Below are 17,656 nucleotides of genomic sequence, written 5' to 3' on the forward strand. Positions count from 1 at the left end.
GCTAACGACCTCTAAATAATCTTTACCTTTCATTTAGTACTGCTAGGTGTCACTATCGTCGCCCGCCACAGTGTATTGGTCGGAATTGAATCCACGATAAGCGGATTGCGCGTATACATACACATGTATTTCCGCTTAAGATCACTGTGAAGTTATTATATTTCGTATGAACGAAAAACCGTTGGCGCCATAAACTGGTAGGATATTGTGCCTTCATGTAACCGGAAGAAATTTGAAGAGAATTCTTGTTTGATAAGTATCTTGTCTTAACTAAAAAAATGGTTGGAAAGGGGAAGATGTATGTAATAAAGCGCGGTAAGTAGAAGGAAATACTATTTTCTTGGAAATAACATTTGTATTTGCATTGCGATTTTACGATATTGCGTTATTAGTCTAACTCTGTCATTAAACTAATAATTTTTATTAGATGGGCGCAAAGAAGATGTTCATTTTGATAAAATAACATCTCGAATACAAAAGTTATGTTATAATTTAGACATGGATTATGTGGACCCTGTAAGTTTTTTTTTAATAATTCATTAAGTTTTAGTCCTTTAATCATTAAGTCAACAAAATAATATTCTTATGAAACAATACACATTTTCACAGTATTCCATAATTTGATTCACTGATTAAAGGAGTAGTTGAAATAAGTAGTTATATTATCACTTAAATACTCTTGTATTGAAGTAAGTCAAAGATTGGAATTCATTTGTTTTAAGATTTTTTAAATAATTCTTTACAGTCTGCAATTACTTTTCGTGTTATCAGTGGATTATATTCAGGTGTTAGTACAGTCGAATTAGATAATCTTGCAGCTGAAACTGCAGCTACTATGACTACCAAACATCCAGATTATGCTATATTGGCAGCAAGAATTGCTATCTCTAATTTACATAAAGAAACAAAAAAAAGTTTCAGCGGTATTATAGACATTCACTTTTCATTTTAAATATAAACATTTACAGCGTAATCGTCATTTTAATTATTCCATTTTATTTATAGACGTAATACATGATTTACATCATGTTAAAGAGCAATATACGAATAAACCTAGACCTGTGATTCATGAAACATACTATAACATCATTCAAAATAATGCAAACAAATTAAACTCTGCAATAATTTATGACAGAGATTTTAATTATAACTATTTTGGCTTTAAAACTCTTGAGAGAAGTTATTTACTTAAGATACATGGAAAGGTTGTTGAACGACCACAACACATGTTAATGAGAGTCTCAGTTGCTATCCATGGCGAGGATATTGACAGAATTATAGAAACTTACAATTTCTTATCAGAACGTTATTTTACACATGCATCGCCAACACTCTTCTCTGCATGTACTATCAGACAACAAATGTCTAGGTAAATTTATAATGTATTTTGGTAATATATGTTTTACCACAAGCTGATTTCATTTCAGTGAATCATACTTTTATTTTACTAATTTCAGTTGCTTTCTTCTGACAATGACTGAAGATAGCATAGAAGGAATTTATGATACATTAAAAAGATGTGCACTTATTAGTAAATCAGCTGGTGGTATTGGACTCAATGTTCATTGCATTCGAGCAAGAGGGACTCCAATTGCTGGTACCTTTGGTGTATCCAATGGTTTAATTCCAATGATCAGAGTATACAATAACACAGCTCGATATGTTGATCAAGGTGGAAATAAGAGACCCGGAGCATTTGCTATTTACTTAGAACCATGGCATGCTGATATTTTTGACTTTTTGCATCTCAAAAAGAACACAGGTAAATTATTGATTAATTAAATCATTACTGAATTATTTCATGTTTTTATAATATTATAATTGTTTATATTTAATAGGTAAAGAAGAAAATAGAGCACGGGAATTGTTTTATGCTTTATGGATTCCTGATCTGTTCATGAAAAGAGTACTTGAAAATGGAGTGTGGACTTTAATGTGCCCCCATGAATCTCCTGGTTTGGCTGACGTGTGGGGCGATGAATTTGAAGCTCTCTATATGCGGTACGGTGCATATGAATTAATAATGTTGGTACAACAAAATCAAATATACCTAATTTTATTTAAATATTTTTCTTAGGTACGAAAATGAGAAAAGATATAAACAGCAAATTCAAGCTAGAGACTTATGGACTGCAATCCTTGTAACACAAGTAGAAACAGGAACTCCTTATATGCTATATAAAGATCATTGTAATCGAAAATCAAATCATCAAAATATAGGAACAATCAAATGTAGTAACTTATGCACAGAAATTGTACAGTATTCTAGTCCAGATGAAGTTGCTGTATGTAATTTGGCTTCAGTTGCCGTTAATATGTTTGTAAACACTGCTTCCAAAACTTTCGATTTCCAAAAACTGAAGAAAGTTACTAAAATAGTCACTCGTAATCTTGATAAAGTAATCGACGTCAATTATTATCCAATTCCGGAAGCAAAAAAATCCAATTTAAGGCATAGACCTATCGGTAAATGCTTTTTTATATTACATACAAAATAAATATAATTTACTCAATAATATTTTAATTTTGTATTTTAGGTATGGGAATACAAGGACTTGCTGATGCATTCCTTTTAATGCGCTATCCATTTGAAAGTGAGGAAGCACAAAAACTTAATATCCAAATATTTGAAACTTTATATTATGGTGCCCTTGAAGCAAGTTGTGAGATTGCTATGGAAAAAGGTACATACGAAACGTACGAAGGTAGTCCAGTTAGTAAAGGCGTAAGTATTTCATTAATAATTAATAATGACTAATAATAAAATAACCACACATGTTATACGATATAATAAAAATGAAAGAACATCTATAAAATATTAACAAATTTTCAGATTTTACAATATGATATGTGGAATGTTACTCCAACTGATTTATGGGATTGGAAAGCACTGAAAGAAAAAATCGCAAAACACGGAGTTAGAAACTCTCTGTTAATTGCACCCATGCCAACAGCTTCCACAGCACAAATTTTAGGAAATAATGAGTCTGCTGAACCTTACACTAGTAATATATACACAAGACGAGTACTCTCCGGAGAATTTCAAGTTGTAAATCCTCATTTGTTACGAGATTTAACTGAAAGAGATCTCTGGGATGATGATATGAAAAATGAAATTATAGCAAATAATGGATCTATTCAGGTTAATACTATAAAATCATTTTATTAACACAATACGTACCTATTTTTAAAAATCATGTATTAACATAATTCGTATGAAACAGAGTATAGAACGTATACCGGAGGATCTGAAAATCCTTTATAAAACAGTCTGGGAAATACCACAAAAAACAATCTTAAAAATGGCGGCAGATCGCGGCGCATTTATTGACCAGTCACAATCGTTAAATGTTCACATGGCGAAACCAACAGCGGAAAAATTAACTTCGATGCATTTTTATGGATGGCAAATAGTAAGTTGATAGAAATACATGATAATCTTTCATCATCGGATCCAAATAAATTGATATCTATCTCAAGATCGAATGGACTCCATAAAATAACTGTTTATTTACTTGCAGGGTTTAAAAACCGGCATGTACTATTTAAGAACAAAGCCGGCAGCGAATGCACTTCAGTTCACGGTTGATAAATCCAAATTACAAAATACCAGCACCATATCTCCTAATCAATCTCTTAACCGATCTCTTAATCAATCTCTCAATCAATCTTTAAACCAGTCTCTTAAAACAGAGAATGCGAATGAAGAGACAGATGAATATACCTCTACACAAGCAAATGGTTGGAAGAATGTTAAAAGTAATGAAGAAATTGAAGCCATGTTTGCCTGCTCCCGCGAAAATGGAGATGCCTGCATGGCTTGTGGATCATAATTGTAGCTATTTTATGTACCACACACAGTACTTAAATTAAACTTTTTTTACTGACAAATCAGGTAAGGTATCTTAAGAATTTATGTGTATTATATATCAGTCATTATACCATGTATTGTGTGATTTTGAAAACACATTGGAACAATCAAACAAATCTCCGTCGAAATTATAAATTAAAATATTAAAAAGTAATGCTGATTAATTTCATACCAGTGAACTTTAAACAAAAGAAAATATATGTATATTCTCATGAAAAATATTTCTTTATATGCATCTGACTCTGGGTTCTTGTCTTCCTATACTTTAAGAACTTCACGGTCTACCTAAAAACAATATGTATCTTCTGATAATCTAAACATATTACCTGCAATTTCTTTCTTAATTACGTATTCTCAATTGTAATATCTTTCATGATATAAAATTGAATACAGAAATTAAATATTTAATACGCAATTTTATATTTATATCCAATTCCATGGTGTTGCATTTTCTATTCCAATTCCATACAAGAGTATCCAATCAGGATAAAGAGAAACGTTTCTCTAGTGTCGCGTTTTTTTTTAGCTAGAACTCTCTTTAGCCCTTATGTCATTCCAAGTTATTTTTTCTACACATACTACAATATGTACAATGTAACAGTAGATAATGCATATAATATAATGTACATATGCCTATATACATAAGTATACGCATGCGCACTAAAAATTGGTTCTCGGAAATCGTCTGCTTATACAATAAGAGTCATCTCTGACCGGACCCCTTAACTTTTCGTGCTATATAATAATAAATGGCACTACGAATGTCCCTAAATCCGCGGTTTTGAAATTATAAGTTTGACCTGTCTTTAAAAATTATATTAGTTACTCTTATTGAATTAACAACAATACCATACATAGTTTACAATTTCCTACAAAATACATAAGATCATCAACGAATTGGCAACGTTTATAGTCGCTACATTCTACATATTCCATCCACACGCACATACACACATGTACGTGGTGTATGCATGTACATAATCGAGTGTATACATTCAAAAGTAATATCACTACGGTGGTCAAGTGAAATGTCAAAATTCCAACTCGAGACATACATAGTTGCGCACCAATTCGTGGTGGATGAATTTCGTGATCTTGTACATAGGGGTCTGATTACGTTTATTTTGACTTCGTTTAGTGAGTAATTCGTCACTGTGCCGATTAGACGTAAATCGACTTTATTTTTTAACGACAAAGAAAGGAAGAAGATGTAAACAAAAAACGACAATGTGTTGCAGCAATTTTGGGCACGAAGGCCTCAGCTGATGCGTTTTGACAGTTGAAATTGCATAATTGTTGCTAAATATTTTCCTATAAATCTTTTTACGCAATTTGTGTAAATTTCCGTACAGAATGGCGGATATAGATGACTTCTCCCGTTTAGATCAATATGTTGAATCGGAAACATTGACGGAACTCTGTTACAAAGTGATTTGCAAGAATCTGGATATTATTTCGGTTAAATCGTTAGAAGTGATAAATGAAGTAGAAAACGTACGGAGTCTCTTGAAGGGATTGATCCTGCCAAGCGAAATATGCGACAGACTCATCGAATACGCTCTACGGAGCGATACAATAAAATCGCACGATGAATTTTTCCATATATTTCAGGATACATCTGTAACTAAATTGAAACGTATCAAAGTCGTACGATCTAATATGTCTGACAAATCGGCAAAGATTTTAGCTTCTCATAAGCTTGTTGAATTAGAATTAATTGATTGCCCTTATGTAACAACACAATTTATAGAATATATAAATGATAATGCAGAGAATTTGCAAAGTTTAACATGTCGTGAAGTAGGCCCTCCAAGAACATTTGGGATGTTAAGCATGTCTAATGGTAAGATTACAATTAAAAATTAATATATATTGTTCATAATTAAAAATTAATATATAAACTACTTTAAATTTATATATAACTAGTAACTGCTTACAAATAATAGAAAACAAGAAAACTGCGCAAAATTAATGTTTACATATCCTTTAATTATCAGAATACAAGATGCGAGGATATGTGTTTAAACTACCAAATCTACGAAGTTTGGCTTTGGACATTAATAAAAAACATATTCCAGACTATTATTTATTATTTGCTGGAATGCCAAACTTAACGCATCTAGATCTCTCTAATAATGTAATAATCGGTTTCGAGTTCTTTAGCTTGTTCCCAAACCTAATATCTTTAGTTTTATACAATGTTAGCATCAATAAATGGGAGCAAGATTTTATTGGGAATCTTGGTTATTTAAAGAAATTAAGGTATTTATGATTGTTTTAAAATAATGCATAATATTTAATATCGAGTATCTAACATTAACATTGTAATATTTACAACTAGGCACTTAGATATTTCCCAATCCAATGCTGGGCATAAAGTATTTACAATTCCTAATATTTTACAACATATAATTAATAGTTTACCACAATTAACTTCTTTGGATATAAGTGGTACAAACTTAGCAGCAGGACATAAAGAAGATTATGCAGTACAAACTGTGAAACAGACATCTTTCTGTGACTCTGATGATATGAGTAACAATAAGCTTTGTGATATACCAGGTCTTGCTTCTAGAGTAAACAGACCTTTACAGTTTTTAGGGCTGTATGGAACAGGTGATGGAGCATGTAGACTACGTAATATTCCAGCAAAATTGGTAAATGACATTGGAAAATATATGTTGTTTATACTTGCTGTCTTCGAACGTGTTTGATATATATGAGTCATGTTTTTTCTTATTAGATTTCGGGAAATGCAAATGAAGACCAAATACTGGTAGCTGCTAATGTTTGCATGAATAATAAAGTTGATTTATTATTAAAAGCACTGAATGATCTTTATCTTGTGTATAGATATGAAAACTTTCATAGACTGGATCAAGGTCTTTGTGTAATATTAGATGCAATGGAAAAACATCCACAAGTAAAGTCTATACAAATATCGGGAAGGTATTTAATTATACATTTCAGGATACTTTGCGTAGCAAAAAATACGAATTCCAAAGAACTGAATACAAAATACATCTTTTTTACAGTGCAACATTGTTCTATGTTGTAAAAATGAAAGAAAAAGATGAAATAGAACCAAGAGTGAAAGAAAGAATTGTTCGTATTCTCCTTGCTGGAATGAGTAGCCATGAAAATGAGGAAACTATGATGCGTAATGGTTGTCTAACATTGAGCCAATTCCGTATACCACAGGATGTTGTATGTACAAATTAATTGAATTGATAACATTTAATTTTTGCTGTAGCATGTTCTCTGTAAGTAAAAATTTGTTTACTTTTTTTCCATGTCATTAATGCTTTGAAAGATGTCAAATTATGAAACACTGGTAAAACTGCTTCTAAATTGCGCGAAATATGTACGACAAGATGATTACGTACTGCGTATCGCGATATTTCTTTTAAACAGTTTATCGTGTCAAGTAACAGGCAGAGAAAAACGTTTGTTAGGAAACCTTGGTTGTATCAAGACAATGCTTGAGTTAATTAGGCGTAGAATTACATCAAATATATTTGACGATGTCCTTGAAGGGGCATGGTCAACTATGTGGAATATGACCGATGAGACTCCCATAAACTGTGAACGATTTCTTGACGAAGATGGCATGAATTTGTTTCATGAATGTATCAAGGTATGTATTGTCAAAGTTTATATGAAATTATAATCTTAAAAAATACTAAATTTTTACAAATAAAGTTTGCTCAGAAATACCGTCATAGAGAAGAATTATTGAAGAATATGATGGGACTTTTGGGTAATGTAGCTGAGGTGCAACATCTGCGGGTACATTTAACGCAGCAACAGTATATTAGTCTTTTTGCAAGCTTATTAGATTCTGACAGTGAAGTTATTGAGGTATACTAATTGGAATCAATTAGATTGCCAACTATGTATGAAGAATATTTAATATATGTGGTCTGATCTTAGATACCATATAATGCAGCGGGTGTATTAGCTCACATAGCATCCGATGGTGTAGAGGCATGGACAGTGCCTTGCCCGAGCCGAGACGAAGTGTTAAGACTTATGGTCCAAGCTATTGAACATTGGGATATACGTACTGGACGTAATATCAATTATCGCTCGTTTCTACCATTATTGCGTTTGCTAGATGTATATCATACACCAGAATGCCAGCATTGGGCGGTTTGGGCTCTTGCTAATCTTACAAATGTTTACCGTAAGTATATCAAAGCCTACTCTAATCGTACGTATTTGAGGTCTCAATTTAATTAGAACTATTTAACTTAATGAAATTATAATGTTTTTTCAACAGCACATAAGTATTGCAAACTGCTTGTAAAAGAAAAAGGTCCCGAGAAGCTAACGGCTTTACTGAAAGATTCAAGACCAAACGGACGTATTAGAGAACTTGCAGCCATTGTATATGATAATGTGATGTGTTATATTTTTGGCAAGGTTTGAAAATTGTTATAATATCGATTTCTGCGGCGTTCAAGAAGATGTCTCCACAATAAAATTAACAGAAGAATATGAACAGAAGAATAATTTTTATTACTGTACTTCGAACATAACATCATTAAAAGTAAAATATTTGATTTTTTCACTCTTATGCACAAAAGTGAAAGTAAGACTATAACATTACAATAGTAAAGTATATTTGTATGATCATTCATTGGGATGTAAATTTAAAATTAAATGAATGCTCACACAACCTTACTCGCACTTTCGTTATATGAACATTTCGTTCTATATTTTATTTATTACATCTTATGGAACATTTCTGGAAAATGCGTGAAAAATATATTACTGTATTCTTAATTATTAGGCCGATAAAAATATTTTTGATATTCATAACTAATCTTTATAAATACTATTCGCATTCAAACATATTCTTTGTTTCTGTAAATAGTGAACTTGTATTATAAACAAAAAGAAGCTAGACTAATACCAGTAAAGTTATATCTCTCTGTTTTGAATGCCAATGATATACTGATATTTGACGTTCTAAGCTTACATTAAGTTTCATTATGTCTTGTGTGGAATTTTGTGTAGATACTTGTATCATAAGTAACACTTTTGGTTGCCATTACATTTTATTCTATGGAAAGACATTTTAAATAATAAAATACATTAGATTACTGCATGTCTAAATAGAACTAAGAATAACTAAAAATACGAAATTAATTATATATTTGTACATCTATACTGTTACAATTTAAATTTTTCCAAATAGTGGCACTATTCTCGACTAAAATTAATTATTGAAACCAATAATTACATACTGCCTTACAATAAATTTATAGATTTCAATTATAAATTTGAATAACTTGAACATGCAAATTATATGAACTATTTTCAAATTTTTCGTTACTATAATCGTTATATAATATTGACATATGTGTGTAATAAATTTGCAGACATCCCTGATATGTTTAATGCATGACATAAAATTGTATAAGACTGAATTGCAGTTGCTTTCTTCTTTTATCCCACGCAACGAAACACATCCCACATTACAATTTCAACAGTTGATATCGGAACAGACATACATAACAATTATTACAATAGTAGCATATTTCATCTTCTTTTTAATAAAAATGAGATAAGAATTGCACGTGCATTTATACTACCTTTAAATGACGATCGATTCAGGATATACATATATATATATATATAACGTGGTTCAAGTTCGATAGATCTGTACATAAGAAAGGTTAAATTCGTTTAAAATATTAAATATACATTAGACATCCTTAATTTATTAATAATTATTTATTACTGTTTTTTTTATTACATAAAACTAATAAATGATTGCATTGTTAAAATATACACATATTGTACACGAAATTCGGTGGTAATACAACTTCCGGTTCTATTCCATCATTCCCGGCGATCGAAGAACTCGGAAGAAGAGTGACGCCACAGCCCAAGAGAAAGACGACATTTTACCAGAATCGCGCGTCCACGGCATGTGTAAGAAGATTTGTGTAAAATACATCTATTTCAACGTAGAAATTTCTACAAATATCACCTCGTAAAATAAAACTTATTCATTTCGATCAGGTAAGTTGATACAATCCTCGAGTACACGTTTTTTTCGATAAATGGTTATTCCGAAATTTTTGCGGAGAGGAGTCATTTTAGGAAATAGTAGATAAAGTTATTGATTTTGGCAATAGAAATATAGACAATTTTGTTTAATGTACTATATATTTTGACGTGGAAACATACGCAACATGTTTCATCGTAAATTGAAACATTTATAGATCACGAGTGTACGCCGGAATGGTATGCGCACAGTCGTATAAATTATTAGCAACAATGCAGAAATTTAATGCATATATTATCTTTTTTCAGTAGAAACATGTTCTTTACATCATAATAATAATATTAATCATAACAATAATATTAATCGAAACTTTGTGTATAAATTTCCCAATTTACAAAGGTTTGTATTATTGTGTCGATGCTTTATATTGTTAATAATTATGAAAAGGGTAATAATTTCTAAGAAACCAGTGCTGACCATAGCATTTAAAATGCGAGTCATGTAGAAGAAAAACTCCTGTGGCAAAAGTTTTGCATATTTAACCAAACATATGAAATGATTACTGAACATACGTAACAATGCTAATAATAATATGTATAACAGTGCTATATTTTATACATTTCATGGATTGTTGGGTCATTGAAAGTTTAACGTTTCTGATTGCTGAAAATATAAATAATAAAATTGTTCAGTAGATCATGATTAATAAGTTTTTATAAACATGTACAAATGATATTTTACAACATATGAATATTCTTGTTTTCTCTATAGACATTTCACACCATATCTGACACCTATAAGTCACCTATAAGTTGTAATTATGAGTTACAGCTATATTAAATCCAGGTTGGTAACATCGTATAACGCATATATACCTAAATTATAATCTATTATAATTCAGATTTCTGTTTAATTTTATAAGTTCTGCATTTGTATCATTTGTGGGTGATAAATGCTACTATTTAATGAAAATATAACATCAAAGATAACATTCATTCTTTGAATTTCGCTATTAAATGATATATTCTTTGATTGTAGAGTAATTAAGCAACTTGAAATGAGTATTATGAAACAATATATACTAAATATCTATCCTTTTTTTCCAGTTCTAGTATGAGTTCCCGTGGACGTGGATTTAATTCACGGGGCGGCAGTTCTTATAGAGGAAGAGGTGGTGGTAGTGGAAATGAATGGAACAGTGGTTCGACAGGAGGATACATGTCTAGTAGAGGAGTTTATTCCTCTTCTAGAGGAGGAAGGTTTAAATATTCCACTACTAGTTATGATTCTCGTTCAAAATATAACTCTGGTTAGTTTTAATTTATAAGTTTATAGCTAAACATAATAAATTGATATAAAATATTTCTCTATCGGAAATAGTTGTGTTCAATATTATTCATATTTATAATAGGTGGATCAGAGAGATACTCTAGTAGAGGAGGAAGAGGTGAACATTCAAATAGTTATAAAAGACCCAGGGTACGTATATGAATAAGAGATTTCTATTACTATTTGTAAATGAGATCATCTTAAGATATAAACTTTTTTTCAGGATTCTTACTCTGGCAGAGATGAGCACAGATCATCTAGTGATTCAACTCGTAAAAGGATGAGGAGTGATTCCTATCAGGTATGTATATTATAAAATGAATGCAAAAACGTTTATTGCTATGAGACATATTTTAAATAAATATTAGTCTATATTGTTCGAATCTCCTGCAGTGCTGTGGTCAAGAACTATTTTTCATCTTGAAAGTCCTGTTTCACAAAGAATTTTTAAATTTTTTATAATCACTTAGTATGAATAAACGATGGTCCTGAAAATTTTTTATTGAGGAGGCTTAAGCACCTAGTTTGAATTATTCCATCCTATATGAAAAGCATTTTCAGGACACTCGTCTAAATATTTAAAACAAAAATTTTTTTAAAAGTAGTAGGCAAAGCATTCATAAGTCGTCATACTTTCCTTTCAAGCGACGAGCCAACGGCTACTTGAACACCCATTCTTTTTGCGTTGGGACACTACTGGTGGAACACTGCGAAAACATCACATAATTAAAAGATGAAATACACCTAGATGGTACTTATGTTGTTGCCTGCACACAGTTGCATTAAATATTGAGAACGACCTGCAAAATATCAGAATGAACAGATGGATAGATAAAAATATACATATAAAATATATACATATAAAAGTATGACTTTTAAAGTACTGACGTTACATCTGTATTGTTCTTTCTGTAAGGCAGTATGTGCGACCGAACCAATTTCCTGCACAATGCAGGTCAGTCATAGAACTGTTGACAAGCATCGCTGCATTGCCACACCGCACAAATTTCTAACAAATCGCTGCATCATGCAGTTTTCCAAATTACATCAGTTCAGAATGTTCATTGGGAGAAAGAAATAAATTATCATTAATATCAGAGTAATCGTAGACCTTTCCAATCTAAAGAACATGCATCCTGTGTTATGTTCAGTTAAAAATAACTGAGAGAGATCAAGCTTTTTTACATATATAATAACTCTGCCTTGTACAAACAGGTAGACTTTGAAACTAAATACATGCTGGCAAGCTTTGCACACACCGGTGGAGATACACAAAGTATTTTTCTATCGTGTACCTTATCCTTAAAGAAAAACTGTATAAGGATACGTTATTAGAACTACAATTTTATTAGTTTAGTTGATTTTCTGGTCCATGTGTGAGATATAGAGCAATTATATGAATCAGCACTTTACATACATGAGTATATAAAAACGCATCTATCCTTATATTATTCAAATTGGAAAGGTCTATCAGCAATTAATCCAGAATTATGCAGAATTCAATTTATTTAAAAACTTCAAGGAAGTGAGAAAACGCTGGTCATATCAACTATTCAGAGATCATGTCAGCCGACGAAAATGGCAAGGACACTATTCATGTTTTTCGACAAGTAAAGATCCTTTTTACGTAAATAAGTAGTAGGTGCTTCTCAATTGTAGGGAAAATAAAAAACTAAAAAATATATATATATATATATTTCGGTGATCCAACGGGAATGGGTGTAGTGACCGTAACGGTGCAAAGTTGGATGATTTTGTACTAGACGATTGGCACTGTAATTGAGGTAAATGAGGGAGTGCGAGAGAATGGATAAAACGGAATTAGAGAAAAAAAAGTAATAAAGCGTATGAAGGATATATGATAGGAGGGAACAATAGGGAGAAATGTATCTAGAGTCAAAAATTAAAAAAGAAAGAGAGAAGGGCAGGAAAGAGAGAAAGATGCATTGGGAAGGAGCACAATTGAATTTGATTTGGCAGGGTGGAGGTAGCGGTAGCGGCTCACAGAGGTATTCTTCGTCGTATGGTGGTTCGTCCGCATCAGCACCTTATGACGACAATAAGGGATCGTCATCCTCGGCCGTGTATGAGGACAAGAGACAGAGCGAGCGAGCCTCGTCATACCACCGCTCAGAGGACCGTCACTCAGCATCACGGAGCTATGCACCTCCACCACCCCCTCGGATTAGCGAAATGGCACCTCCGACTCAGAGATATAACTCGAGCCGAGGGCGAATATCGCATCAAAGCTCAAATTACAGAGGTCGCATTTCAACACGCGGCAGCGGAAGAGGGGGTGGATTCCATCGCATGAGCTCTCGATCGGACGTCATCATGGCTCGCAAGCGTACTCTGCACTCGCTCGACAATCGACGCAAGCTGCTAGGATCGCGATCGCGAGACTACATCCAGCGTGTGCGCATGACAACTACCAAAATGCGCAGGAGGTAATTAATTAATAAATCACTTACCAACTGCAATACCGTCCTAGTAGCCTGCTTGCTTAATTTGTCAGTAAATGAACTGACCATAATCCGACTATATGACATGAGTGTCGAAAGACGATGATAGACATATAGAAAATAAAAAAAACTGGTAACAGAAAATATATATATATACATATACGTACATAAAAGTAATTATAATTATCATAATAATAATAAATAATAATTATAATAAAACATGACACAAATGATCGCACGAAATACCAAATATTGTACTGTCGAGAGGCAAACTTTTCGCTGGGTTCTAATAAAGAGGGAATTGATATTCTGATACGCATAGATACCAATGTGTGTGTGTATCGATTGAAACACAATGTAATTAATTTTGATATGAGAACTACTATAATACTTGTACTTTACGAGATCATTACGTTTGTCATTCTTACACATAGCGGTGACTAAAAAAACAAGCGTATAAGAACGTTGTTTCTTAGATGTATTTTAAGATGCGCGAAAATGCGAAAGACATAAAAGTAAGAGCACAATATAAATGCGATGCAAAAAGGCTGAATAGTTAAAGACCTTTATTGCAATACGAAATGCATTTCATTCATATCTAAATGGGGGATAAAAGAAACAAAGTAAAAAGTAATATATCGCGATGTTTACCGTATATCGACTAAGACAAAAAAGGTTTTGGTCGATGATATAATGAAAGACAAAGGAACCAGAACAAAATGAAGGGAAATAATGTAAGTCAAAACAAAATTGCTGTGTCATTAGTAGCGGTACTACTAGGCTATCCGGAAGTAAAAAGGAGTCAGGATCAGGAACCAGCATGAAGGACAAGGATAGAGAGATGACCAAAGCTATTAATGCTGAATTTTCCGATGACGATGAAGAGGATGATGATAATAAAAGTAATTGGGATGATGATGAAAAGGTAACTCCATAAAACTGTTATCGGTGCAAGGTGTAAAAAAAAAAAGAAGATTGATCATGGCTTCAGGGTAAACTTTTTTAAGTGCTCAAGGATCTAGAGGTGTATATTTATCTTCTGAAATCATGACGAATTTACACCTTGTACACTTCTCCATTGTGTGTAACATAAACCCAGCTATTAATAGCGATGCTTACTATAATGTTTAACAACATTAATTCAGCCACATGAACGTGACGATGAAGAAGAAGAGGAAGAGGAGGAAGAGAAAAAGAAAAAAGACGACAAACGAAAGAAAGAAAAACAGGAACGAGAAAGACCAAACTCCGAAGATGAAGAGGAAAAAGATGATGAAGTGAAAGAAGATGAAGATGATCATAAGCACGAGGTATGTCGAACGCTGTACAGAATGTCTAAGATAAGACATTATATAGTTATTTTTAAATAGCAATCAAATGTTAAATCATAAGTGTTTCCTTTATATGGCAAATCTTTGTTTCATTGTTTATACTGTTAGGATGACGAAGACGATGGTGACGATGAGGAAAGAGACGATAATGATAAAACTGATCATGGTCGAACTACTGGCTCCGACGAACTGCCCAGTAGGAGAGACGGAAGGAAGTTCATTAAATTAACTTGTCCACATTGCGCTCACCGAAGCGTCACATTTAAAGAATACTCGTTGCATTTGTATTCGGGTCGTCATAGCGCAGCTATGAGACGAATTGCATCACGACACAAGGCAACTCTAACGCGAATGCGGGTTTTACAACGACAAGAACAACGACGTGTTGAGGCTCGTGATGCAGCACGTGGTACTTTACCATCTCGTACCATGTTCTGTCCCATTTGTAAACTGAATTATAGGTCGTTGAAAGCGGTACATCAATTGTCCGAGTCTCATCGCCAAATGAAACGATTCCTCACGCCATTCTGCAGAGTATGTCGTATTCAATTCCGATCACCGATGCTCTTCGAAACTCACATGTGTTCTCTGGACCACATTAAGGTATCGTTTCCGCAGTACATTTAATCTTTTTATTATACCACTTTCACATAAGCAGAATGTGTTATAAAGTAATTTATTATAATCTCCTTTGTAGAATTAAAATATTTACTTCATCAATTTTGAACAACCTTCATTGTATAATCTACATCTCATCTTGATGTACTAATGAATTCTGCATTTATTATTTTTCCAGAGGAAAAGTGCATTGAAAGAAAGAATGAATGCTGGAAACGGTGAAGCAGAAGCTGATTCCAGTGGACCCGAGGAAGATGACAAGGAAGTAAATCTTGATAATTTCATGACTTTGGATTCTGTAGGTGATGTTGACGGTACGCTCTATTCGTTATTATAAAGTTCTTTTTTTACTTACAATTGGGTATATTAAAACATATTACTTTCAATAGAAGACGAAGAATCTCCGGAAAAGAAGAAAGAAAAAACAGAAAGTGAAGGCACGAATGATACAGAGAAGAAACTTAAGAGTAAACAGATGATTAAAGTTGGAGCTGAGTATATAAAACGTGTTGAAGTTCAATTCTGTGAACTTTGTAAAATCTACTTGCCACGAAGCGAAAATAATGAAAGAGCAATAGCACTTCATTGCTCAACAAGAAGTCATCTTAAACGGTATGCACTTAAAAATGAGTTGTCGTAATTTATTTTTGTTAACACAATTATTCATATCGATTATTTTATGTAGATATGTACGGGATAATGATGATAAAGCATTACGAAGACAAGCGGAAAGGATACATCTTCAATCCTCGTCGTCTGCTAATACGACTTCCACACCAAATATTGTAAATACCACAGAAAACATTAAATCACCAAATAGTTCTGAGCCGCCGTCTGCAAATAATTCATTAGTAGTTACTACGCCTGATGGTACGAACGCTACAGAATCTGGTAAACCAGTCGAACAAAAAGGAATCGTTTCTGAACCTGAGAAGAATATTAAAGATAGTAAGAATGGACAAGCTGAAGAGGAAGACGATGATGATTATCAAGGCGATAGCGCTGATAAATTATGGGATGACGTCGACAAAGATTTAAGCAACATTTTGAGGGAAACAGAAGCAGGAGGTAAATCCAGCGACGATGAAGATTCTCGTTATGATCGTTTTCGTAATTCAGATAAGAAGCAGCAACATCCTGGGAAAGATAAAGAAAGAGACAACGAGAAAAATGAGACAGACGAGAAGGAAAACATTAAAAAAGAAGTGAAAGTAATAAAACTTGAAAAAATAGATATGTAAAGTCCAAGGATTATTAGTACGTTTCAATCATATCCACACACATATATATATGTGTATATGTATATACACATATACATACATATATATATATGTTTTTACTGGTTTTTCACAAACGAGGTATGCAAAACTTCATAAAGACCACGTGTAGAGAAGTTTTGTGATCATTATTTCATATTGTAGAATTATTTTTACAAAGTCACGTAATTACTTTAAATAATATTAACAAAAAAGAATGTAAACAGTGATTTGTTTCATTTTGAATGAACTTTTTGTAGATATAAATGAATTGCAAGTTATAAAGTTATAAACTTTGGCGCCAACACATCAAATCATAACTACAATAACTTTTTAAAAAATTGTAGGTGACAACAATTTGTATGGGGCTATTAAATTTTAGGTTTTGCGTGTGTGAAATGTTGGACATGTTTGAAATGTACGGTAAATGCTGTAAACTTCACAATGTTCAATTCCTTTGTAATTCAAGAAGTCACTCTGTAAGCATATTTAGTGACGGTAATGTTAACACTAATTGTAAAGGAAACTATTCATATAAGCATCTTAAGTATAGTTGTGTAAAAGTAGCGATTATTTGTGCATCAAAATATATTTAGTGAAGCTATTTGAAAAAGAATAAGTGTCGATTTTTAATTCTTAATGTAAATGGACGTATAATAAAATCGCTAAACTTATCACAAATAATTATAATAAATACTATTATATAATTCTCAGTATTCCAATTTTATTTTGCGTATCTATTCTTCAAAATCTAGCAAAACGGAACAAGT

At 32.4% G+C, this 17,656-nt stretch overlaps 3 protein-coding genes across 6 annotated transcripts; all 3 read left to right on the forward strand.

The window, feature by feature from the left end:
• Nucleotides 1-102: 102 nt before the first annotated feature.
• RnrL (Ribonucleoside diphosphate reductase large subunit) lies at nucleotides 103-4,279 on the forward strand. Its single transcript, XM_033475157.2, has 11 exons — nucleotides 103-315; nucleotides 428-516; nucleotides 746-923; nucleotides 1,006-1,369; nucleotides 1,458-1,762; nucleotides 1,839-2,001; nucleotides 2,078-2,466; nucleotides 2,538-2,725; nucleotides 2,834-3,142; nucleotides 3,225-3,413; nucleotides 3,522-4,279. The coding sequence occupies exons 1-11, from the start codon at nucleotides 279-281 to the stop codon at nucleotides 3,831-3,833; spliced, it is 2,523 nt and encodes an 840-aa protein (XP_033331048.1). The 5' UTR covers nucleotides 103-278; the 3' UTR covers nucleotides 3,834-4,279.
• A 596-nt stretch (nucleotides 4,280-4,875) lies between these two features.
• LOC117223053 (protein zer-1 homolog) lies at nucleotides 4,876-9,306 on the forward strand. 2 transcript variants are annotated; one of them, XM_033475158.2, is made up of 9 exons: nucleotides 4,876-5,714; nucleotides 5,869-6,133; nucleotides 6,213-6,528; nucleotides 6,615-6,820; nucleotides 6,907-7,078; nucleotides 7,185-7,508; nucleotides 7,574-7,732; nucleotides 7,805-8,057; nucleotides 8,154-9,306. In XM_033475158.2, the coding sequence occupies exons 1-9, from the start codon at nucleotides 5,225-5,227 to the stop codon at nucleotides 8,300-8,302; spliced, it is 2,334 nt and encodes a 777-aa protein (XP_033331049.1). In that variant the 5' UTR covers nucleotides 4,876-5,224; the 3' UTR covers nucleotides 8,303-9,306. The 2 variants fall into 2 exon arrangements, with proteins under 2 accessions (XP_033331049.1, XP_033331051.1); XM_033475160.2 differs by having other exon boundaries at nucleotides 7,583-7,732.
• A 420-nt stretch (nucleotides 9,307-9,726) lies between these two features.
• LOC117223069 (uncharacterized) lies at nucleotides 9,727-17,599 on the forward strand. 3 transcript variants are annotated; one of them, XM_033475193.2, is made up of 12 exons: nucleotides 9,727-9,904; nucleotides 10,662-10,736; nucleotides 10,997-11,199; nucleotides 11,302-11,369; nucleotides 11,443-11,520; nucleotides 13,200-13,666; nucleotides 14,447-14,606; nucleotides 14,827-14,991; nucleotides 15,121-15,615; nucleotides 15,809-15,944; nucleotides 16,020-16,242; nucleotides 16,316-17,599. In XM_033475193.2, the coding sequence occupies exons 2-12, from the start codon at nucleotides 10,711-10,713 to the stop codon at nucleotides 16,869-16,871; spliced, it is 2,577 nt and encodes an 858-aa protein (XP_033331084.2). In that variant the 5' UTR covers nucleotides 9,727-9,904; nucleotides 10,662-10,710; the 3' UTR covers nucleotides 16,872-17,599. The 3 variants fall into 3 exon arrangements, with proteins under 3 accessions (XP_033331084.2, XP_033331085.2, XP_033331087.2); XM_033475194.2 differs by having other exon boundaries at nucleotides 14,450-14,606; XM_033475196.2 differs by lacking the exons at nucleotides 9,727-9,904; nucleotides 10,662-10,736; nucleotides 10,997-11,199; nucleotides 11,302-11,369; nucleotides 11,443-11,520 and adding an exon at nucleotides 11,865-11,970.
• Nucleotides 17,600-17,656: the final 57 nt, after the last annotated feature.

This window comes from Megalopta genalis, chromosome 4, assembly GCF_051020955.1.
Source record: "Megalopta genalis isolate 19385.01 chromosome 4, iyMegGena1_principal, whole genome shotgun sequence".
Lineage (NCBI taxonomy): Eukaryota > Metazoa > Arthropoda > Insecta > Hymenoptera > Halictidae > Megalopta > Megalopta genalis.